The sequence below is a fragment of the Hyla sarda genome, chromosome 5 (assembly GCF_029499605.1).
Source record: "Hyla sarda isolate aHylSar1 chromosome 5, aHylSar1.hap1, whole genome shotgun sequence".
NCBI classification, from domain to species: domain Eukaryota; kingdom Metazoa; phylum Chordata; class Amphibia; order Anura; family Hylidae; genus Hyla; species Hyla sarda.
The window spans coordinates 373,499,959-373,524,942 of NC_079193.1; the positions used below are offsets into that span (position 1 = coordinate 373,499,959).

Here is a 24,984-nt window from a genome sequence, read left to right on the forward strand (position 1 = left end):
CAGGAAATAGCCATTTCACAAAAAGAAAGCTCCAGCGTTATGGTGGACTCACAATACAGCCATTTAGCCCCCAAGACAAGCGCGGATCCTTCCTAAGCATGTCCATTACTGTCTGGTAGGTAAGTACAAAAAACCTTTCATGGTGAAGAACCCCTTTAAAAATGTTAATCACCCCCCCCTTCCCCCTCTTTTCCAAATTAACAAACGTAAATAAATATTTATAAACATTTGTGGTATCACTACATGCGCAAATGTCCAAACTGATTAAATCCGCACGGTAAATAGTATAAAAGTAAAAAAATAAATAAAAACACCAAAATTGCTGATTTTTTTGTCACCTCTTGGGACTAAAGAAAAAAAATATATATTAAAAATAAACAGAAGAGAAAAGCAGCAAAAAATGTTCTATTCTGTCCATACACTAGAGAACGGTGTGCGGCTAATAAGAGCGTTATCAGCGCCCGGCAGGATGTCACCCACTTCTGCAGATTCGTTTGCAGCTGGGGAGATTTGGCAAGAAGTGTCGGCTTATGACAGCGCGCCATTGTTATCAGCACGTTACACTGCACCCTCCGTTCTCTATAATCAGCTAATTGGGAACGTGAGGAAGACTCCTACCTGGGAGAGAAAACACATGAGAAGATGCATCTGGGGACCCCGGGGACGCGCACTACATCGGGAAGAGGGTGTGCAGACTCTTATGTGCACTTCACTATTTTTATTTATATTAATGTTTTTCTTTATGTCTTTATTAAACATTAATTTGGTACAACAAAAGTAAAAAATAATGACGTAAAGATTATTTTATTTATATCATAACTAGCATGTTATTACAAATATTTATTTATTTGCTAGTTGAGATTTATAATTTCCTTTTTTGTTTTTTTAAGCAATTGTACTGTGTTATATACATCGTCTGCTCAGCTCCTCCTGCTCTATAACATGATACCTGCAGATTGTACTGTGTTATATACATCGTCTGCTCAGCTCCTCCTGCTCTATAACATGATACCTGCAGATTGTACTGTATTGTATATATCATCTGCTCAGCTCCTCCTGCTCTATAACATGAAACCTGCAGATTGAACTGTATTGTATATATCATCTGCTCAGCTCCTCCTGCTCTATAAAATGATGCCTGCAGATTGAACTGTATTGTATATATCATCTGCTCAGCTCCTCCTGCTCTATAATATGATACCTGAAGATTGTACTGTATTGTATATATAATCTGCTCAGCTCCTTCTGCTCTATAATCTGATACCTGAAGATTGTACTGTATTGTATACATCGTCTGCTCAGCTCCTCCTGCTCTATAACATGATACCTGCAGATTGTACTGTATTGTATATATCATCTGCTCAGCTCCTCCTGCTCTATAACATGATACCTGCAGATTGTACTGTATTGTATAGATCACCTGCTCAGCTCCTCCTGCTCTATAACATGATACCTGCAGATTGCACTGTATTGTATATATCATCTGCTCAGCTCCTCCTGCTCTATAACATGTTACCTGCAGATTGTACTGTATTGTATAGATCACCTGCTCAGCTCCTCCTGCTCTATAACATGAAACCTGCAGATTGTACTGTATTGTATATATCATCTGCTCAGCTCCTCCTGTTCTATAACATGATACCTGCAGATTGTACTGTATTGTATAGATCACCTTCTCAGCTCCTCCTGCTCTATAACATGATACCTGCAGATTGTACTGTATTGTATATATCATCTGCTCAGCTCCTCCTGCTCTATAACAGGATACCTGTAGATTGCACTGTATTGTATATATCATCTGCTCAGCTCCTCCTGCTCTATAATATGATACCTGAAGATTGTACTGTATTGTATATATCATCTCAGCTCCTCCTGCTCTATAACATGATACCTGCAGATTGTACTGTATTGTATATATCATCTGCACAGCTCCTCTTGCTCTATAACATGATACCTGCAGATTGTACTGTATTGTATATATCATCTGCACAGCTCCTCCTGCTCTATAACATGTTACCTGCAGATTGTACTGCATTGTATATATCATCTGCACAGCTCCTCCTGCTCTATAACATGTTACCTGCAGATTGTACTGTATTGTATATATATCATCTGCTCAGCTCCTCCTGCTCTATAACATGATACCTGCAGATTGTACTGCATTGTATATATCATCTGCTCAGCTCCTCCAGCTCTAAAACAAGCTGTTAGATTGCAGATTTCACAACTGCAGATCCTGTGTGTATGTGTGAATACACCCTTATGCTTTTGTGACTAATTAGTAACAGATCCACAAAGCCTTGACTTCTGGATGAAACATTTCAAATAGTTTAATTGTATTGAATTATAAATTAATCTGATTAAACATTTTTCTTTATTGACCTTCAGAGCTGCATTTACAATTCTACAAAGCAGGAAACTTACATCCTAGTAAGAAAGTAACAACAAAGTTGTAATAAATCTATGCATTCAGTGCAGGGCCCAGCGCCTTATTAGCAGGTAGGTTGTTATACTAATTCCTCCAGGAACAGAATTTCCATCGTTCATCAAATTTTATACATAAGCAACATTGGTTTAATGTGAACGAACCATTAGCCAGGAGGAAGGCGAACACAGTAGCCTCCCATCAATCTCCCCGGAGTCTTTAGGGATCCTGCCTTCCAAAGCTCTTGGATCAGGTAAGTGGAGAAGCCACTGGGGATTAATTTCACTTATAAACCGGCAAACCACATGTTGCACAAGGAGCCGGGTATTAACTGTGAGATATACGAGCGCACAAGAGTCAAGAGGTTTAGGAAGATTTCTAGAATTAAAACAGACATTGGCTATGAAATCTGTAAAAGTGACTCCATGGGCCGGAGACCGATGCAAGACACAATTAGATTTGGAGTATTAAAATTCACTCCAATACTGGGGATGCAAATGTCCAAGTCCAAGCTTTATATCAACCTGCATAAATTAATGTAGACCATTCTGAGCTGGAAAAATTTGAATTTCTTAAAGGGGTACTCCGGCCCTAAGACATCTTATCCCCTATCCAAAGGATAGGGGATAAGATGTCTGACCTGATAGTAAGATGTCTGACAGCGGGGGGGTCCCACCGCTGGGGACCCCCGCAATCTTGCATTCGGCACACTACTCTGAGCTGCATGCCGCGCTGCCAGCTCACAAACTGCCCGGTGCTGACCACTGGGCCGGAGTATCGTGACGTCACGACCCCTCCCATAGACTTGCATAGCGGGGGCAGGGGATGACGTCACACGGGGCGGAGTCGTGATAAAAACTGTATAAATAATTGTGGCATTAAGTGTTCAATTCTTCTGCAGCGCCACCACAGAATAAACTACTGTGTGATGCTGTTCCAAATAGAAGGAATCGTCCTGACTATTCTTCTGTTAGTTTGTTCAAGGCAGCAATTCAGTGATAGCTGATCGAGTACTCTGGATCAGCAGGTCATGACTGTTAAGCCCAGGGCTAGTTCAGAATTTCTCATTGCTGAACATATCAGTTTTTCGATGTTCCTTGTTTATAGTCCAGTTTGCCCTTCACTTCATTTTTGATTTTTCTTTGTATCTCTGGGCTTTAGTGTCTGCTTGTTTTTCTGCTAGAGCTGTGTTTTCCAATCAGGCTGCTGTATAGATATGCTGGGAGTTGTAGTTTTGCACCAGCTAGAGGCACCCTGGTTGGGAAACACTGTGCTATATAAAGCTTGTAGACCAGGGGTAAGAGGGATATTTGCATGGACAGTGAATGGGCTTAGTGGTGTCTGGAGCAAGGGTTTAGTTCAGGGAAAGCTTAGGGAGAGTTAGGGTCAGTCCCTTGTATTTGTTCCTGTTCATTATCTTCTTCTTTCACTGCCATCATCATCATTAATGTAATTAAGTTGAACTTGTCACACGAAAAATAAAGATGGAGGGGAAAGAAGGCGTGTCCTGGCTGCTGAGGTGGATAGTCTCCTAGTGTGAGAGCTCCGTCCTCACCACCTGAGATAGCAACAATATCCAGCAATTAACTCTACCTGGCCAGCTTCTTTACCGACTTGGGCTGCTGCCATTATCTGACCCGACATGCAGTCAAGGAGAAAGAAGAATATCAAACAGAGTACGCTGGCGAAATTCAGCTTCACGCGCAGAGCACCCTCCTCGCAAAATGTCCTCTCTGCCTGGACCGAGCCGCAAAATATCCCCGCCGGGACTTACCAGTGCAAGTCGCTCCACATCTGATCCAGTGCTGCATTTCCACACATCGCTGGAGCTCAGCAACCTCACGTCTCCCCAGAGACCTGCTCCCCATCACTCAAGCTCTGAGATCAGCAAATGTTTCCTACAGATGTAGGTTCCCGGTACTCCTGCTGATACCCCGCGGTGACTTCATACATGTTGTCCGGTCTCTGACGGAGGGTCGAGAGTGACCTTCTCTCCTCCTGGAACCTACAGGTTGACTCATCCGGTGGACGTTCCAACAGATCTCCTCCAGCCCGACTTCCTAGAGACTGGTCTACTGCCTGAAGATTAATTCTACCGCTGTTGTTCTTCACTCCATTGCTCAGGTTTGGTGGTGGTCCACGTCCTCGGCCTCAGGGTGAACTCTACCTCATCCCCCCCCCCCCTCCCAGAGTCTAGTTATTTTTCCTTTTCTTTGTTCTTTATGGTCTCTTTTCTTTATGTTTTTACCTTTGCCTTTCAAACGGTTCAATTTGATTACCCTACCTATGCATATTGGAGGTGTGTGTGCTGGCTGGGGGGCACACGCCTTCACCTTTCTAATGTTGTTACAGCTTTACTTTATGCTTTCTTTGCAATGTATCAATGGTCATAGTACTTACTTAGTATTAATGTTAACGGTTTAAATGCCCCTCATAGGCGTTCACGTATCTGGAGAAAGTCTGTGTCCCTTAAAAGTGATATCATTTGTGCCCAGGAAACCCATCTTCTCTCCGGGGATGCTCATAGGGTTAAACATCCCCTGTTTCCTCATGTGTTTCAGTCCCATTATAGCACTAAATCTAGAGGGGTACTGATAGCGATACGCAACACTGTGCTGTTTACACTGAAAGACGTACTAACGGATGTGCGGGGAAGGTATGTCATTCTAAGATGTACTATTAACGCAGTGCCACTCACCATAGTCTCACTTTACGCCCCCAACTCGGGCCAACCACGGTTTCTTAAATCAGTGTTGCGGATGGCCAATTCCTCCATCTGGGGTTCATTGATTATGTGTGGAGATTACAACTCAGTAATGGACCCAGCCCTTGACACTACATCCTCATCTAGAATTCCATCTCTCTCTCTGGCCCCATGGTCTTGGGACTCAGATTTATATGAAACATGGCGTTTTCAGCATAACACGGAACGTGATTACACTTTCCATTCAGGAGTACATAACTCCTACTCTAGGATAGATATGATACTAGTGCCCAGCTCTCTCTTACCCATAGTATCTGATTCTACTACAGACTCGATAAAATGGTCCGATCATGCTTCGGTAACTGGTTAGGGGGTTATGTATTAAATATGGCTCTCATTTAAAGAAACAACAGAGCCAATGGCTTTCAATCATATTATGCCAAATTGCGCAATCTTAGAGACTCTATTCCCGACCTCCCAAATGCAACTGTAGCAATACAACATTACCTGGAAGACTTGCGACTTCCAAAATTTACGAGTGCCCAGCTCCAACAGTTAAATAGTGACATTACTGAAAAAGAACTCCATAAAACGATCCGTTCTCTCCTGTTAGGCAAAGCCCCTGGACCTAATGGGTTTGCTAGTGGCTACTATAAAACATTTAGGGACATTCTTGCACTTCCACTATGTAATTTCTAAGGCGATGTCTGCTGGCTCTTTACCAGCTGAAAACCTGCGGGCCCTAATAACAACACTTCCCAAATTGGATAAATCTACCGAACTTCCACAAAATTATTGCCCGATCTCACTCCTAAATCAAGACCTAAAATTTTTTGTCAAGCTAACAGCCACTCGCCTAGCCCGATTCTTCCCTCGCTTATATCCCAAGATCAAGCTGGCTTTGTGGCCGGACGACACCTGACGGCTATTTAATATATTACATCATAATTGAGCGTCTCTCTACTCCAGTGGTGGTTTTGGCACTAGACACTGGGGGTTCAAGTTGTCCTACCCCCATTCCACCCTATATCATTCTAATTATGCTCCACTATTCACACCCATTGCTTTGGAAGCGGAGTACCTCTCGAAGGTGATCATTTCATGGGTTGGCAGAGTGGCAACTTTTAAAATGTTCCTCCGTCCAAAACTTCAATATATGTTTTCAGTACTGTCCCTATCACTCTCAATAAGTCCTTTTTTCACGAATATGCAATGTATTCTCACAAAGTTTGTCTGGGCGGGAAACAAACATAGACTGTCCCATGCGATTTTGTCCAGAACTAAATTGGCGGGGGTCTGGGTTCCCCTGATATAAAAGGCTATTACATTTCAACATTAAAAGCCTCTATGAGGCAATGGCTGAATGGGGATTGTCCCCTCCCCTAGACTTACATAGAAAGTCTATCTGTCGCCCCTAATAAGCTAAACGACTTGCTATATCTACCTCTATGGTACTTAGCACCTCCACCTCTCACTAACCCTTTGGTGAAGGCTACATACTTGGAAGTCATATCTCACTCTAGAACATTCATCAGTTAGGGCAGACAGAGGGGACATACCACTGAACTTACTACAGGCTTCCATTTTCGATTTGAACATTCAGGACTGGCTCACAGCTGGCCTGACACAAGTAAAAAAAAAAAAAAAACTCTATGAAGGCCCAGATTTAAAGGGGTACTCCCTTTAAATGAACTGGTGCCAGAAAGTTAAACAGATTTGTAAATTACTTCTATTAAAAAATCTTAATCCTTTTAGTACTTTTTAGCAGCTGTATGCTACAGAGGAAACTCTTTTCTTTTTGAATTTCTTTTTTGTGTTGTCCACAGTGTTCTCTGCTGACACCTCTGTCCATGTCAGGAACTGTCCAGAGCAGCATAGGTTTGCTATGGGGATTTTCTCCTGCTCTGGACAGTTCCTGATACGGGCATCAGGAGTCAGCAGAGAGCACTGTGGACAAGACAAAAAAAAATAAAGATTTTACTCTGTAGCAAACAGCTGTTAAAAAGTACTAAAAGGATTAAAAATTTTTAATAGAAGTAATTTACAAATCTGTTTAACATTCTGGCACCAGTTCATTTAAAAAAAAAAAAAAAAAAAGTTTTCCACCGGAGTACCCCTTTAAAGTTTCTTGCACTAAATTGCATATAACCAATAGGGATTTTTATAAATATCTCCAGATTAGACACTTTAACTCCCTGACATTAACTACACCTAGTAGCGAATTTCATATTATAAAGTTCCTTTCCTCTAATCTGAAAGGTCTAAAAACCTATCTACTCTTATGGACACAGGTAAGTGCCACAAATCTTATCCTCTGCATATGTGGGAAAGAGAATTGGGTTGTACATTTACTCTGGAGGACTGGAGTCAGGCATTCCAACGCATACACAAGGCTTTCCAGTGCTCTACCCGTATAGAAAGTGCCTATAAAACTATATTGAGGTGGTACTTCACTCCTATAAAAGTGGCCAAGGCGTTTCCAGGCTCCGTAGATCTTTGCTGGCGTGGATGTGGACACAAGGGTTCACTTTTTTATGTCCTCTGGACCTGTCCAATTATACAGCCATTTTGGGTCGCTTGTCAACTCTTCATTCGGTCCTTCCTCGACTGCACCATTCATTGGTCTCCGGAATTGGTCTTCTTGTTTCTTGATATGGAACACATCCCACCCCCACACAGAGATCTTCTAATGTCCCGAGCATTGAGGTTATCGTAAACAAATTGAATACCACTTACTCATGCCAAAAGATCCTTGCGCTGGCCTCAGGCACATACAAGTCCTTCTCTAGCAGATGGCAACTTTGGATCTCCTCCACCCATTCCAGGGATATCGAATAATATATATTTTCTAGTTTCCATAATGATTGCCATATAGTTTGACATTCATGTCATTCTAGGGGTGTAGACCATGGATCTTGACCATTGACAGCAGGTAATGCAAATTGTTTTCAGCTCCCCTTCCTTTGGTCTTGCCCGGATCCAAGCTTGGCCACGCGTCGTACGAATGAGTAAAGAAAAGTAGATAAACGATCCAGCAATTCCTTATAAAATAGTAGACTTTATTCCAAACGATAAAACATGTAGAACAACACTTCACCTAGTCGGCAACACACCCACAATGGACGCGTTTCGAACGCATGCGCGTTCGAAACGCGTCCATTGTGGGTGTGTTGCCGACTAGGTGAAGTGTTGTTCTACATGTTTTATCGTTTGGAATAAAGTCTACTATTTTATACGGAATTGCTGGATCGTCTATCCACTTTTCTTTACTCATCTTGACCATTGACCCTACACTACATATTTCAGTTTAGGTTGGGATAACTCCTTATTACGTTACTGTATATATGAGATTAGAACTGTGACCACTGTGATCTATGATGTGTCTCCGGTATTTCTTGTTCCTTTTGTGTTACGTATGTTATACTTATGTTCTCGAAACGCTATGTTGGCGCCTCTTCTACTTTTCTTTACTGAAAAAATCTCAATAAAAACTTATTGAAAGTAAAGATGGAGGGAAATGAATTTGACTCCCAGAATTCACTACAGACTATATTTCAGATCCACCAACCTTTGTTATTGATCGTCTTGGAGGAAACTTCTAAAGTCTCGAGAGGTTCGGTTCCAATGTTCTCCAGCTTAATCACAACCTTCTGGGTCTCTCCGTTGAAAAGCTGGACAGACACATGGGTGGATACATCATCGGTGGAAGGTTGCAGAGCATGAGCCGATCTGGAACGAGGGCATTAAAATACAATAAATATGGTGTAAAAAAGTAGTCATCCGGTTAAGTTATTTAAGTATGGAGCATTATATAGGCAGCTGATAATGATGCAGAAGAAGGAGCATGGACAGCACAGCAGAGGCAGCTTCCTGGTACTGAGGTGATGTTTGTCCTCTACAGGCTGCCATAGAGTCCTTTGCTCCTCTCTGACCTTACGCTCAGGCAGGAGACAGTGTCACTGCCACTATATGCTTAAAGGGGTACACCGCTGCTAGACATCCTATCCCCTATACAAAGGATAGGGGATAAGATGTCTGATCGTGAGGGTCCTGCAGCTGTGGCCCCCATGATCTCCTGCAGCACCAGGGGTTCTAGACAAACGTTGGGTTCCTGCAGCAGTGGCCGTGACATCACAGCCACGCCCCCTCCATTTATGTCTATGGGAGGGGGCGTGTAGGCAGCCACGCCCCCTCCCATAGACATGAATGGAGGGGGCGTGGCTATGACATCACAATTGCGGCCTCCGGCTCCGAGCGTTCTGAACAAAAACTTCAGAACGCTGGATCACTGGAGTACCCCTTTAAATAAATTTCTCTACCTGTCTGAAGTTCATATGATGTAGAGGGGAGTGAGGCCGGACATCCGACTCCCACAGGCTCCATAGTAGCTGCAGAGTCTGCCTCTACAGGCGGTACGTAACTGACTGTTGGCAAGTACGCACTGCAATACTTTACAGTAGGGACCGACCAATATTGATTTTTTAGAGCCGATACCTATAGCCTGTGAACTTTCAGGCCGATAATTTATACCGATATTCCCCCTTGTAGACAGCAGCCCCCCCCCTCTTGTAGAAAGCTCACCTGCAGCTGTCCTCGGGTGTTGCCGCTCTGCTGTCCCATTCTCCCGATCAGTCCTATGGAGGAGCGTGTGACATACACAGGACGCTCCTCCATAGGACTCCATGATGCGATCGGGAGAACGGGACAGCGGAGCGGGGCCGCACAGCAGCAGGTATCGGACAAATTATCGGGGGCGCACGCGCTGGACACATTATCGGCATATCGGTAAGGTTAGATACCGATACCTTAAAAAAATTGTGAATATCGGCCGATAATATCGGCCAATCCGATAATCAGTTGATCCCTACTTTACAGAGAAGAAATATTATGATAAACCTCAGAATCAGTAAAAAAATTAAGAAATATAGAATACATAAGATAAAGAAAAAGAATACAAAAAACTAAGAAAATGGACTTCAAAGATGGCAACATAGATCTACTATGACTTCTGACATATATATGTATGTGAATGTATCTAAGCATCTTACTATTGTAACTACTTACCTAGGTAGAGAGGTGCTCATCTGTAATCTCGGCAACGCTGGAATCACGTCCACTGTGCAGCCATTGTTCTTAAGGCCAGGAAGGTTGTCAAGAAGACAGTCGCTGTATACCCCGAATACTGAAGTGTGATAACCTGTGACCCCAGAGGAGAGAACAGACGGCAGTCAGCACAACAATAACCATCCAAGACCATACAATCCCCCATGACAATAGAATTTAAGAGGACACAACCCAAAAGGAGCACCACAGTTAGCAGTTACTTATCCTGATGTCATTTTGACCCCACCCATGAGGTTCCCTGAATCTGATAACCCCTTAAATAAAATGATCACAAGAACAAAAAATAATAAATGTTGAGACTGATAGATCAAACTTTCACCAAAATGAACAATGGCCCTTACAAGAGAAGGGGGATGGAACAATGAAAACTTTTTGGGAATATTGGACAAATTATTTATTTTTAATTAGATCGTCCAAATTAACAGTTTTCCAATATTAAAATTTTATAACATCCCACAGAAGACAAAATCAGGACAGAGACCTACATGATGTAAAGAAAAAATAATTCCATGAAAACTGTGACGTATAAATTAGTGGGATAGTCTATGGGAGACCAAAAATACCAAGAGGGGGGTCATCTACTAAACCTCTGACAACTCTTACCCATACAAAAGGTCCTTGTCTGACTCCCCCTGCTCCTTAAAGGGGTACTCCGGTGGAAAACTTTTTATTTATTTATTTTTTATCAACTGGTGCCAGAAAGTTGAACAGATTTGTAAATTACTTCTATTAAAAAATCTTAATCCTTCCAGTACTTATTAGCTGCTGAATACTACAGAGGAAATTATTTTCTTTTTGGAACACAGAGCTCTCTGCTGACATCTCTGTCCCTTTTAGGAACTGTCCAGAGCAGCATCTTAAAGCAGTTCTTAAAATGGACAGAAGGGGTATGCAGAGAGCACCGTGCTCGTGATGTCAGCAGAGAGCTCAGTGTTCCAAAAAGAACATTCAGAAGTTAAATACTGGAAGGATTAATATTTTTTAATAGATGTAATTTACAAATCTGTTTAAAAGGGGCACTCCGCTGCTCAGCGTTTGGAATAAACTGTTCCGAGCGCTGCAGTCGGTGCTGGGAGCTCATGACGTCATAGCCACACCCCCGCATGATGTCACACCCCGCCCCTCAATGCAAGTCTATGGGAGGGGGCGTGACGGCTGTCACGCCCCCTTCCATAGACTTGCATTGAGGGGCGGGGCTTGACGTCATGAGGGGGCTATGACATCACGAGCTCCCGGCACCGGCTCCAGGGTTTAGAACAGTTTATTCCAAATGCTGAGCAGCGGTGTACCCCTTTAAAAAGATTTGGAAATTACATCTATTAAAAAATCTTAGTCCTTCTTAGTCCTTCCAGTACTTATTAGCGAGTCATAGCCCCGCCCCCTCAATGCAAGTCTATGGGAGGGGGCGTGACGGCAGTCCATGTCCATGTCTATCCATGTCATGAACTGTCCGGAGCAGGAGTGGTTTACTATGGGGATTTGCTCCTACTCTGGACAGTTCCTGACATGGACAGAGGTGTCAGCAGAGAGCACTGTGGTCAGACAGAAAGGAAATTCAAAAAGAAAAGAACTTCCTCTGGAGCATACAGCAGCTGATAAGTACTGGAAGGATTAAGATTTTTAAACAGAAGTAATTAACCAATCTGTTTAACTTTCTGGCACCAAATGATTTAAATAAAATTAAATAAAAAATGTTTTTCACTGGAGTACCCCTTTAATTCGTAGTTGCTATTTAGTCTGTCCTAGTATCGGGGTTCCTATGAAGAAGCATATCCATGTACGAGCCTCATAAAATAATAAAGGCTCTTCCAGAATAAAAAAATAAACCATAACTGTGTTCTTATAAGAACAGCGCCACACCAGTCTATAGGCTGTGTCAGGTATTACAGCTCAGGTTTATTTATGTAGATGAGACGGATCTGCAAAACTGCATTCAACCGGTGGACACGTATGGTGCTATTTGTGAAGGCAGCCACGTCCTCCTAATCCTGTACAACAATTTTACCTTGTAAAACAAGAATCAGAAACATCTCAAAAGCACAAAAAACCCAGCGGGGACCTGCAAACAAGACATTAATTGCGGTTGTTAAAGTTGAAGTTGTGAGGTCGGATGCAGTAAAATCCTCCTTCTGAATATATGTATATCAAAGAGTAAAAGTCAATTGTGCTCCTTGAGATCCTTGGCTGACTTAATACTTTAATTCCGTTCTTGCTCGGCGATGTGAACGCGGCTTTAAATAGAAGGGACATGAAGATCCCACCTGAGGCACAGCTCATTACTTCTCCGCGACGACCGGCTCTTCAAACCGGGAGACGTTGTCGCTGCCATAAATTTGCATCTGATTCTCTGTAATTTATTTATTAAGATGCTTGGACATGGGGAAGTTCTGTTCTTCAGATGCTACAGACCCAACGTGGGGAGAGAATAGGAGAGATAAGTAACCCCTTCATTGCTGGGTGGAGGTGTGATACACTGGCACCATGTTGAGTGTCTTCAGAGACGCATGTGAAGGTGGCATTGGCGGTAGAAATCTTATCGATCCTAAGCTTGACAGCCACTGGTCGGACATAGGGCTGGGCGGTATGGCCAAATATGTGTATCGCGGTATTTTTTTAACTTGCGGCGGTTCCACGGTATATAACGGTATTTTCACCCCGACCCCCCCTCCCTCCGCCCCAATCATGTGGCCCACGCGCGGTGTTCGGTTTCTCCCCCCGCCGCCCCAATCATGTGACCTGCGTGCGGTGTTCAGCTTCCCCCCCCAGCCCCAATCATGTGACCCGCGTGTGGTGTTCGGCTTCCTCCCCCCCAAATTAATGTGACCCGCCAGCACTGTTCTGCTCCCCCCCAATTAATGATCAGCCCAGCGGGGTACTACTCACATATGTCACCCGCAAGCACTGCCCTCCTCCTCTTTGTCGGGGGACGCCGGCGATGGAACTCGCTGTACGCCAGTGGTCTTCAAACTGCGGACCTCCAGTTGTTGCAAAACTACAACTCCCAGCATGCCCGGACCGCCTTTGGCCAACAACTTTCCGGGCATGCTGGGAGTTGTAGTTTTGCAACAGCTGGAGGTCCGCAGGTTTGAGACCACTGCTGTACGCTGTATCCCTATGCCCGGGCTGCAAACAAAAGATAAAGAAATTAAACTGTAACTCACCTACGTCGGCCGCACGCTGGGGACCGGAAAGTCGGACAGGCGTCAGCCAATCACCGGCCGCAGTGACGGCTGTCCAACGTTCCCAGCGTGCGGCCGACGTAGGCGAGTTAAAGTTTATTTTCTTTATCTTTTGCAGCCCAGGCATAGGGATACAGCGTAAAGCAGTGGTCTCCAACCTGCGGACCTCCAGCTGTTGCAAAACTACAACTCCCAGCATGCCCGGACAGCCGTTGGCTGTCCGGGCATGCTGGGAGTTGTAGTTTTGCAACATCTGGAGGTTTGCAGGTTGGAGACCACTGGCGTATAGTATAGATTTCCAGCGCCCGGCGGCCCCCAACAAAGAAGAGGAGGGCAGTGCTTGCGGGTGACATATGTGAGTAGTACCCCGCTGGGCTGATCATTAATTGGGGGGAAGGGGGCAGAACAGTGCTGGCGGGTCACATAGGATTAGTTCCCCGATGTGGGGACAGCGCTGCGCTGGGCTGATAATACATTCCCGAGGGGGAGGGGCCCAACCGGTATTGCGGTATGGGGGAAAATTCAGTATTCGGTATGAACCGGTATACCGCCCAGCCCTAGTCGGACATGTCTATGAATTGGAATCTCAAGCACATTTTTAATTTGACACATACTGCAGCAGACCGCGCTTTTCGGTCTCACACTAAGGGTTAAAGCGCAACTGTCATGAAGTCTGGGGCATATAACTTTACAATAGTCTGTACATTGTGTGTTTGAAGGGGTACTCCGCCCCTAGAGACCAAAGGATAGGGGATAAGATTTCTGATCGTGGGGGTCCCTCGGAATCTCTCCTGCAGCCCCCCCGAGTCATTAGCCGCCCGGAGAAAAGCTTTGCTCCGTGGCTAATGACTCATGATAAAGGGGCCGGAGTATTGGGACATCATAGCTCCGCCCCCTCATGATGTTACGCTCCGCCCCCTCAATGCAAGCCTATGAGAGGAGATAAGATGTTTGATCGATGGGGTCCCACCGCGATCTCCCTGCTGCACCCGGCATTCGTTTAGAGCGTTGGGTGCAACGCCGGAGGCTCGTGACGCCACGGGCACGCCCCGCTCATGACGTGTCGGCCACGCCCCCTCAATGCAAGTCTTACATTTAAGGAATTTACTATACGGGAATCTATATAACGTTATATTTTAATAGTTCGGACAATTACGCACACAGCGATAGCAAATATCTCCTAATATGCTGGAGCTTGGACCACAAGAGAATGCGCTGTCTTATGGAATCATATTCCGTGCAGTCTCCGCACAAGGAATCAACGTGCTTATTCTTTGTGCGGACACGGAAAATGGAATTTACGTGCCAGAAATTCCGCCGTGTGCACAGAGCAGCAGAATCCCAATGAATTCAACAGGACTCTGCTACAGCGGAATCTCCGTGCGGAATACCAATGCGGAATATGGCACGGAAACTCTGCCGTGTGAACATGGCCTAAATCTTGTGAACAACATCAATGATCCAAGTTGGATGTTGGAGAAAAACTTTCAACCGATCTTCAAACTTTGCAGATATCGGGTAAAGAATGACCCCCATCAAATTCACTTTTAAAGGGGTACTCCGCTGCTCAGTGTTTGGAACAGACTGTTCCGAACGCTGGAGCCGGGAGCTCGTGATGCCATAGCCCCGCCCCCTCATGATATAACACCCCGCCCCCTCAATGCAAGTCTTTGGGAGGGGGCCGTCACGCCCCATCCCATAGACTTGCATTGAGGGGGGCGGGGCGTGATGTCATGAGGGGTCGGGGCTATGACGTCACGAGCTCCTGGCGTCGGCTCCAACGTTCGGAACAGTTTGTTCCAAACGCTGAGCAATGGAGTACCCCTTTAATCATCCTCAATTCTGAACATAATTCTGGAATAATCCAAATTTGTGGTACAAGCCATTTAGTAGAGCTGCCCAGTTTAGGAATTCCAGTTTCTTATGGAATTTGGAGCTAATAATAGGGCGGAACCTGTTCAGGATTGTCTTCTCTTGGGTAGAATAGAGAGCGGATCAAACAGATTATCTCTCTTTGTGTAAAGGGGGGGATTTATTAAAATGGGGGGGGGGGGATTTATTAAAATGGGGGGTGGGGGATTTATTAAAACCAGTGTAGAGGAAGAGTGGTGCAGTTGCCCATAGCAACCAGATTGCTTGCTTCACTTTTCACAGGCCTTTTTATAAATGAAAAATGTATCTGATTGGTTGCTATGGGCAACTGCACCGCTCTCCCTCTGCACAGGTTTTAATAAATCCCCCCCCCCCCATTTTAATAAATCCCCACCCACCCCCGTCCTGCATTACACGGACAATTGATACGAATGGGCACAGTGTAATTTTTTATTTCCCCTATGATGGCATCGCAGGAAAACTCATACAGAAAAATACTTACCAGACACCGATTACAGCGGATTGCTGTAAGTTTACAGAAGGGGGACACTGATACACAAAAAAATTGGGATTGGCCAAATAAAACAACCCTAGACCTATTGAAGGGGTATTCCGCTGGAAAATATATTTTTTTTCTGATGCCAGAAAGTTAAACAGATTTGTAAAAATGTTAATCCTTCCAGTACTTATCAGCTGCTGTGTGCTCCACAGGAAGTTGTGTAGTTCTTTTCAGTCTGACCACAACGCTCTCTGCTGACACCTCTGTCCATGTCAGGAACTGTCTGGAGCAGGAGAGGTTTGCTATGGGGATTTGCTCCTACTCTGGACAGTTCCTAAAATGGACAGAGGTGTCAGCAGAGAGCACTGTGGTCAAACAAAGGAAATTCAAAAAGAAAAGAACTTCTTTGGGAGCATATAGCAGCTAATAAGTACTAGAAGGATTAAGATTTTTTATATAGAAGTAGTTTACCAATCAGTTTAACTTTCTGGCACCAGTTGATTTAAAAAAAAATAAATAATAATAATAATAATAATAATAATAATGTATTTCCAGCGGAGTACCCCTTTAATACCGCCGCCTTAAAACTTCTCTCTGTCTTTATAGTCCAATGACTTGAATCAAGTTAAATGTAAAAAATATATTAAAACTGTACTTTCAGTAAGAGGTATACCTTCTTTATTAATTAAACCACATGTCATCTTCATCGATCTCACACCTCGTAGTAAACAGAAAATTAAGAAATGTAAGCGGGCGCAGAGAGGCTTCTTCGTATTATTCTTCCATCCCGAAATACAAGAAAGGTCGAAGCAATCAGCATTTACAGGAGCAGAAAATGTTCTTATAGAGTCAGATGTCTGGGCAAATCCATTAATTAGGCCAAGAAAAAGTTTTCTATACTTGGAAATGTTTAGAAAAATTCGCAAAATTTAAAGAATTATAAGTACAAAATATATTCTTGAGTTCTTAAAGGGGTACTCCACTGGAAAACATTTTTTTTTAATCAACTGGTGTCAGAAAGTTAAACATATTTGTAAATTACTTCTATAAAAAGTTCTTAATCCTTCCAGTACTTATCAGCTGCTGTATGCACCACAGGAAGTTATTTTCTTTTTTAATTTCCTTTCTGTCTAATCACAGTGCTCTCTGCTGACACCTCTGTCCATTTTAGGAACTGTCCGGAGCAGGATAGGTTTGCTATGGGGATTTTCTTGTACTCTGGACAGTTCCTAAAATGGACAGAGGTGTCAGCAGAGAGCACTGTGGTCAGGCAGAAAGGAAATTAAAAAAAGAAAAAGGACTTCATCGGCAATATACAGCAGCTGATAAGTACTGGAAGGATTAAGATTTTTAAATAGAAGTAATTTACAAATCTGTTTAACTTTCTGGTACCAGTTGATTAAATGTTTTTTTTTCCAGGGGAGTACCCCTTTAAAGGTACACTACATCTGGAGATGATCTTCTCTTCATGATGGGCTCATGAGGTCCATGTAAATAGATTCTCTTCAGCTCTGGGAAAGCCTTGGCACATGACTCCGGCACAAAGATCTAACCTGAAATGTGTTCTATAAAGACTGAGGTCTATGTGCCATAGAGGTCATACTATAGACAAACAAAGATATTTCCTGAGTGGTAGATCGGCTTAAAGAGGTACTCCGGCCAAAGACATCTTATCCCCTATCCAAAGGATAGGGGGATAAGGTGTTTGATAACTGGGGGCCGGTCGCTGGGACTCCCTGCAATCTCCGTTCAGCACTCGCATTCTGCTATAGTCTCGGAAACCTCTGTGTTTCCTGGACTGGAGACATGACGTCATGCCACACCCCCTTGTGATGTCACGTCATGCCCCCTCCATTCATGTCTATGGGAGGGGGCGTGACGCCCTTCACGCCCTCTTCCATAGACCTGAATGGAGGAGGCATGGCATGACATCACGCCTCCAGTCCTGGATAAGGGATAAGATGTCTTTGGCAGGAATACCCTATTAAGCCAGCCTAAGGGTACATTCAGACGAGCGGATTTACATCGCGTCTTTCGCTGCGGATCCGCCGCTGAAGGACCTCTGTATGCTGCCTTTACATGTGCCTGCTGGGAGCGGCAATATGCCGCTATGTACAGACACACTGGGATGTGCGAGTGGCCGCGTGCATGCGCAGTATACTCGCACATCGCGGCCGCTCTCGGCCTAGCTCATAGAGCAGGGGGAGTGGCCGTGATGAGTGCAAGTATACCGCGCATGCGCAGCGACTCGCACATCGCTTCAGTGTGTGTGCACATAGCGGTGTACTGCCGCTCCGAGCAGGCACATGTAAAGGCAGCATACAGAGGTTCTTCAGCAGCGGATCTGCAGCATAAAATATGCTGAAAATCCGCTTGTCTGAACGTACCAAAGGGAAGGAGGTGTGGACCTTAGTTCCAAGCAATAACACTAATCCTCATACAACCTACTAAAACCAGTATCTTCATTAAAAGGGGTTATCCAGGAATTTTTTTATATATATATATATATATATATATATATATATATATATATATTATATTTATATATATTAACTGGCTCCAGAAAGTTAAATAGATTTGTAAATTACTTCTATTAAAAAATCTTAATCCTTTCAGTACTAATTAGCTGCTGAAGTTGAGTTGTTCTCTTCTGTCTAAGCGCTCTCTGATGACACCTGTCTTGGGAACTGTCCAAAGTAGAAGCAAATCCCCATAGCAAACCTCTTCTACTCTGTGCTGTTCCTGAGACAGACAGAGATGTCAGCAGAGAGCACTACGGCAAGACAGAAAAGAACAGCTCAACTTCAGCAGCTGATAATTATTAAAAGGATTAAGATTTTTTTAATAGAAGTAATTTACAAATCTGTTTAAATTTCCAGAGCCAGTTAATATAATATAAGTTTTTTTCCTGGAATACCCCTTTAAGTCTCACAATGTGAAGCACATTCTATCACTCCAAAAACTTTCCTAAAGCCTCAGGGTCCGAGTTGCATACAGATACTAACCATTCTTTACAAACTCCTAGTGGTTGTGCCACATTGTCATTACACAGAGTCACTTCACCACTGCTCTGGCTCATTGCCTTGTGGTCAGGGTATACAGCAGGCTTTCTCCCGGATTCTGTCTTTTCTCTGTCAGGCCATGTTTTCGGCTGCCGAGTCTTCCTGATCATCTCGTTCACTTCACATCTGGAATTCCTATTAGGATTCCAGACCCCAAATCTGGACCTCCGGTCTAGTTCCCCACTTCGCTTTCTGGGTCCAGCTAAGTCTTTCTAATTCTGGTCTTTATTTAGCTCCAGGCTTTGTTTATTCCTTGCTAGAATGCAGGGGTTCTGCTGCTGGGGGCCCCTGCGATCTCCGGGCTGGTAGCGTTGGCATCAGGAATACGGAAGCTTGCAGCTTCCGCATTTGTGACGTCATGCCACGCCCCCTCCATTCAGGTCAATGGGAGGGGGCGTGACTTCTAGTGCGTAGCAATCACGCCTCCTCTCATAGATGTGAATGGAAGAGACGCGACGGCAGGCATCTCCAGTCATCGGGCACAAAGCGGAGTTAGCTACATGCACCCAATAACAAGATGCCGCGACGGAGATCATGGGGGTCCCCAATGGCGGTACCCCCAAGATCTAACATCTTAGCCCCTTTCCTTTGGATTGAGGATAAGATGTTAACAACGGAGTATCCCTTTAACCAGCACAAAATTATTTGCAGGCTGAGGATTCACTTTTTACGTTATAAGAAGTAGAGAAGTCCAACAGTTCTGACTTTGTAGAAACAGACAAAGTTTGAATTTCTGCGCCAGATACATCAATCGGGGAAATTCTGTCATGTGAACAGTGCAGCAGAATCCTATTGATATCAATGGGACTCTGCTGCGGCGGAATCTCCGTGTGGAATCCTCATGTGGTATTCCACATAAAAGTTCCAACGTGTGAACAGACAGATAAACAGACATATGGAACGCAAGTACCCAGTGGCAGAGTCTCAGCCAACTCAAAAATCCAAGCTTTACATTTAGTGGCCTCCCAACAGAAGACTTTATGCTTTCGACAATATACACAAGGACTAAATTATTCGGAGTGCTTACCATTGACGGTTATCTGCCCGGTGGTTCTGGGTACACCAACTAAAGTCACAGGATACAGGCCCGATTCTGCAGGAAGAGATAAGGCTGCCGGAAGAGACTCGAACTCCACCCCACTGGTCAGGAGTCCCTGTAAATACAAACAGAAAACTGCTCAATACATCTGAGGAAAGCGTAAGGTGAAGAAAAGCTTAATAAAAATAATAAAACAATTGAATTGACATGAAAAAAAAAATAAAGATATTTACAGCTCAATCAGGGGTCGTCAGAGATAAAAAGAATGTACTGCTTAACATTTTTGCATTCCTGAAGGGCTATAATAGTTAGATCATTAAACATATACATAATACATGTCTACATAATACAGTGAAAATAACACTTTACCTTGTCCCCGAGCCTGCGCGCGTCCTCTGCCTTCAAAGCACTCGCTCCCGCCTGTCTGATTGACAGGCGGGAGAGCGAGCACAGCAGTGATTGAATTTCGACTCGTTGCCAGGCTTCAACAAGTCGAAATTCAGTGGTGACGTCACTGCTGAATGCATTCGGCCACTAGGAGGGCGACCCCTAGTGGCCGAATTTAAAAGTGATTTTAAACTGTTTTAAAATCACTTTTTTTAATTAAACTATATTAGAGATATGTTGTAGTACTTAAGTACTGCAACATATCAATTTTTTGTTTTCATGACAGTGCCCATTTAACAAAGACATGTGAGAACCTTTGTAAGTTCTCCAGTTTAACCTGGGTAAATCCAGGAACACAAGAGCAACATCCATTCCTGTCTCTAGAAATGCCGGCGGGGAAAAAGGCTTACCGTATTTTTCGTCATATAAGACACACCTAATTTTATAGGATAAAAATCTAGAAAATAAAGATTCTGAACCAAATACAATGTAAAGTATAGGACAGTGATCTTCAACCTGCGGACCTTCAGATGTTGCAAAATTACAACTCCCAGCATGCCCGGACAGCCGTTGGCTGTCCGGGCATGCTGGGAGTTGTAGCTTTGCAACATCTGGAGGTAGTACTCACGTGTCCACTCCGCTCCGGACCCGTCACCGCTCGTCACCGCTGCCCTGGATGTCGCCCTCCATCGCTGTCGCCGCGTCCCCATCGCTCTGGAACGTCTCTGCTGCCCGGTATCCTCGCTCTCCGTCGCTATGCACGCCGCTCCTATGGGATGACGGGACGGCGTGTGCGATGACGTGATGACGACAAAGGAGAGCGCCGGCCATGCAGGGGATCCCGGCACGGAGCAGACACCGAGGAGGCAGGTAAGGTCCCTCACAGTGTCCTGTAAGCTGTTCGGGACGCCGCGATTTCACCGCGGCGGTCCCGAACAGCCCGACTGAACAGCCGTGTTAGTGTTATTTTCGCTTCAGACGCAGCGGTCAGCTTTGATCACCGCGTCTGAAGGGTTAATACAGGGCATCACTGCGATCGTTTATGTCCTGTATTAGCCGCGGGTCCCAGCCGTTGATGGCCGCAGGGACCGCCGCGATAGGACAGGTATTTGCCGCATAAGACGCACCAACTTTCCCCCCCAGTTTTGGGGAAGAAAAAGTGCGTCTTATACGGCGAAAAATACGGTAATTTTAGTTAGTTTGTGGTTGGAATCCATTACAGTAGGTAGTTTTTTGTTTCTGTCCTCTCAGACCGACATTAATTGACTTATGTATCTAATTCTTAATAATGTTCTCCTCCCCATCACATATAATGTTCTCCTCCTCCATCACAGATAATCTTCTCCTCCTCCTCCATCTCAGATAATGTTCTCTTCCTCAATCATATCCAGTGGGGATCAAAAGTTTGGGCACCCCAGGTAAAAAATTTTTTATTAATGTGCATAAAGAAGCCAAGGAAAGATGAAAGAATCTCCAAAAGGCATCACATTACAGATTAGACATTATTATAATATGTCAACAAAAGTTAGATTTTATTTCCATCATTTACACTTTCAAAATTGCAGAAAACAAAAAAAATGGTGTCTGCAAAAGTTTGGGCACCCTGAAGAGTTAATATCTTGTACTGCCCCCTTTGGAAAGTATCACAGCTTGTAAACGCTTTTTGTAACCAGCCAAGAGTCTTTCAATTCTTGTTTGAGGTATTTTTGCCCATTCTTCCTTACAAAAGCCTTCCAGTTCTTTGAGATTTCTGGGCTGTCTGTCAAGCACTGCTCTTTTAAGGTCTATCCATAGATTTTCAATTGTGTTGAGGTCAGGAGATTGTGAAGGCCATGGCAAAACCTTCAGTTTGAGCCTCTTGATTTAATCCCCCGTGGATTTCGAGGTGTGTTTAGGATCATTATCCATTTGTAGCAGTCATCCTCTCTTTAACTTCAGCTTTTTCACAGATGGCATCAAGTTAGCATCCAAAATTTGCTGAAATTTTATTGAATCCATTTTTTCCTTCTACTCGTGAGATGTTCCCTGTGCCACTGGCTGCAATACAACCCCAAAGCATGATTGATCCACCCCCATGCTTAACAGTTGGGCAGAGGTTCTTTTCATTAAATTCTGTTCCCCAGTTCTCCAAACGTACCTTTGCTCATTCCGGCCAAAAAGTTCAATTTTAACCTCATTGGTCTACAGAACTTGTTTCCAAAATGCATCAGGCTTGTCTATATGTTCATTTGAAAAGTTCAAACGCTGATTTTTGGGGTGAGGACATAGAAGAGGATTTCTTCTGATGACCCTTCCATGAAGACCATATTTGTACAAGTATTTCTTTATAGTGGAATAGTGTACCACAACTCCAGTGTCTGCAAGATCTTTCTGGAGGGATTGTGCAGTCAAACGTGGGGTTTGAATTGTTTTTCTCACAATCCTGCGAGCTGTTCTGTCTGAAATTTTTCTTGGTCTTCCAGATCTTGCTTTAACTTCCACTGTTCCTGATGGCTGCCATTTCATAATTACATTCCGAACAGAGGATATTGACATCTGAAAACATTTTGCTATCTTCTTATAGCCTTCTCCAGCTTTGTGAGCGTCAACTATTTTCAGTTTCAGATTTCTAGACAACTGCTTAGAAGAACCCATGGTGCTGATTGTTGGGGCAAGGTCAGATGAGTCTGGGCATTTAAAACCTTTGAGATTGACATCACCTGGTCTTCCCAGATGATGATTGAGAACAATCCATGACACTGGCAGGTCTCAGCTTTGCAAAGGGGGCAGTGCATGCTATAAATTATGAAGGGTGCCCAAACTTTTGCAGACGCCAATTTTTTGTTTCCTGTTATTTTGAAAATGTAAATGATGGAAATAAAATCTAACTTTTAATCCACGCACAGCTACCTGGCACTGCCCGGCTCAAGCACTCCAAATAGACTTTCGCCGCTCCCACTAGTAGCAATTCCGTTCACACAACGATTCAGTGGTGCTCACAGTGCAATGTAGATGCAGTCCATTTCCAACCAAATCTTCGCCAAGAGAAAGAAAAACACTGGGCACTCACAGTAAGATGTTTGTGTGGGTTTAATATTCAGAACGGTACATCAGTGCGGCACACGCCTGTGAAACATCCCTGCATGAGCGTGTGCCGCACTGATGTACCATTCTGAATATTAAACCCACACAAGCATCTAACCGTGAGTGCCCAGTGTTTTTCTTTCTCTTGGCGGATATTTGGTTGAAAATCTAACTTTTTTTGACATATTATAAGAATGTCTAATCTGTAATTTGATGCCTTTTGGAGATTTTTCCATCTATCCTTGGCTTCTTTATGCACATTAATACAAATTTTTACCTGGGGTGCCCAAACTTTTGATCCCCAATGTATGTTCCTCTTGTGACCTTCCACTACCTGATGATCAACATGGGAATTACTGTTACATCTGTCTGGACAGGATGCAATCTTCATCCGTAAAGCCGTCTCCCAAATTATCCCAAGCTGTCTTCTGCCTCTCAGAAGTGATGTCACTTCTAATATTTGTGGCAATTGTTGTTCTGAGCCTCAGAGTTTAGCAGCGGAAGCTAGAGAATTATTTACCTGGTTTAAAGAGCATTATAAAAAAACCTGCAGAGGAACCTGTAAAGAAGGTAAAACATCATCATCATCACCAGGAAGTATTGCCTGCATCATCTTCCTCATCTGCTTCCGCTTGTTCTCTGTCTGATGGTTCCTCTGACTCAGAAGCTATTATTGAAGATTTCTATCTCCAGAATAAAGAGTCAGCAGATAAGTTAATAAAAAAGTGTCAAGAGATGTCGTGAAAAAAAGGATGACTAAAAGGAGGAACAAGATAAAGCAAGTTTATTCTACTTTCCTAAGAAGAAATCTAGCGTTCTTCCATCCCATCCAGTTTATGACATCATTATGGAAAATGAATGGAGGAAGCCAGACAAGAGGCTTGATCTGGGGCCTAGATTTAAATCTGTTTACCTTCTGGATACTGCTGCTTCTGAAAAATGGGAGTTACCTGGAATTGGCTATTGCTAGCATGTCCAAGAGAGCTTTCTTATCATCAGATAACACCGGCCTTCTAAAAGACCCGATGAATCGGAAAGCGGAAACCCTATTAAAGAGGGCCCACTGTAATCTGGCAGCTCTTCGGAAGGGAGCTATGTCTTCAGTCCCTGTAGCCAGAGCTATGAGGGTTTGGCTTAGTGAACTATCTATAGATATACAAGATGGTGTATCTCATCAAGAGCTGCAAGAGCAAGTTGCCCTGTTGAAGGTGGCAGTAGATTTCCTTTGCGACTTTCCTTAAGACGATTGCGGCAAAAAATATGGCTCCGGCTAATTCGACCAGAAGAGCTATATGGTTGAAGCCCTGGCCGGGTGGCGCATCTTCGAAGAGCATTGGCTCTCGGTTCGATGAAGTTTTGGAGAAGAAGAAAAAGGATAAAAACATTTCTTTTCTACAATGCTTCAAACCCAGAAGTTCTAGTTTTTGGAATCAGAGAGGGGAGATCTTCCTTTCGGGGTCGTAGCATACAGAAAAGACCAGGAAGAAAATTCTCCGTTTCCAAGAGAAGGGAAAGAAAAAAACAGCCAGATTCTTCATTTAAGAAACCTGAGTTCTGACGCCGGGCCTACTCCAAGTGTAGGCGCAAGATTACTGAATTTCTACTCAGCCTGGGAAGATGTCACAACAGA

General features: G+C 43.9%; 1 protein-coding gene across 1 annotated transcript in view; it reads right to left on the bottom strand.

The window, feature by feature from the left end:
* Positions 1-24,984, bottom strand: part of TRAPPC9 (trafficking protein particle complex subunit 9) — a 602,485-nt gene that overhangs the window by 451,121 nt on the left and 126,380 nt on the right. Inside the window, exons 13-15 of the mRNA XM_056522817.1 lie at positions 19,893-20,019; positions 10,194-10,326; positions 8,698-8,858 (exon numbers count right to left, since the gene is read on the bottom strand). Of these exons, the coding sequence (XP_056378792.1) occupies positions 8,698-8,858; positions 10,194-10,326; positions 19,893-20,019 (421 nt within the window). The remainder of the gene's footprint in view (positions 1-8,697; positions 8,859-10,193; positions 10,327-19,892; positions 20,020-24,984) is intronic.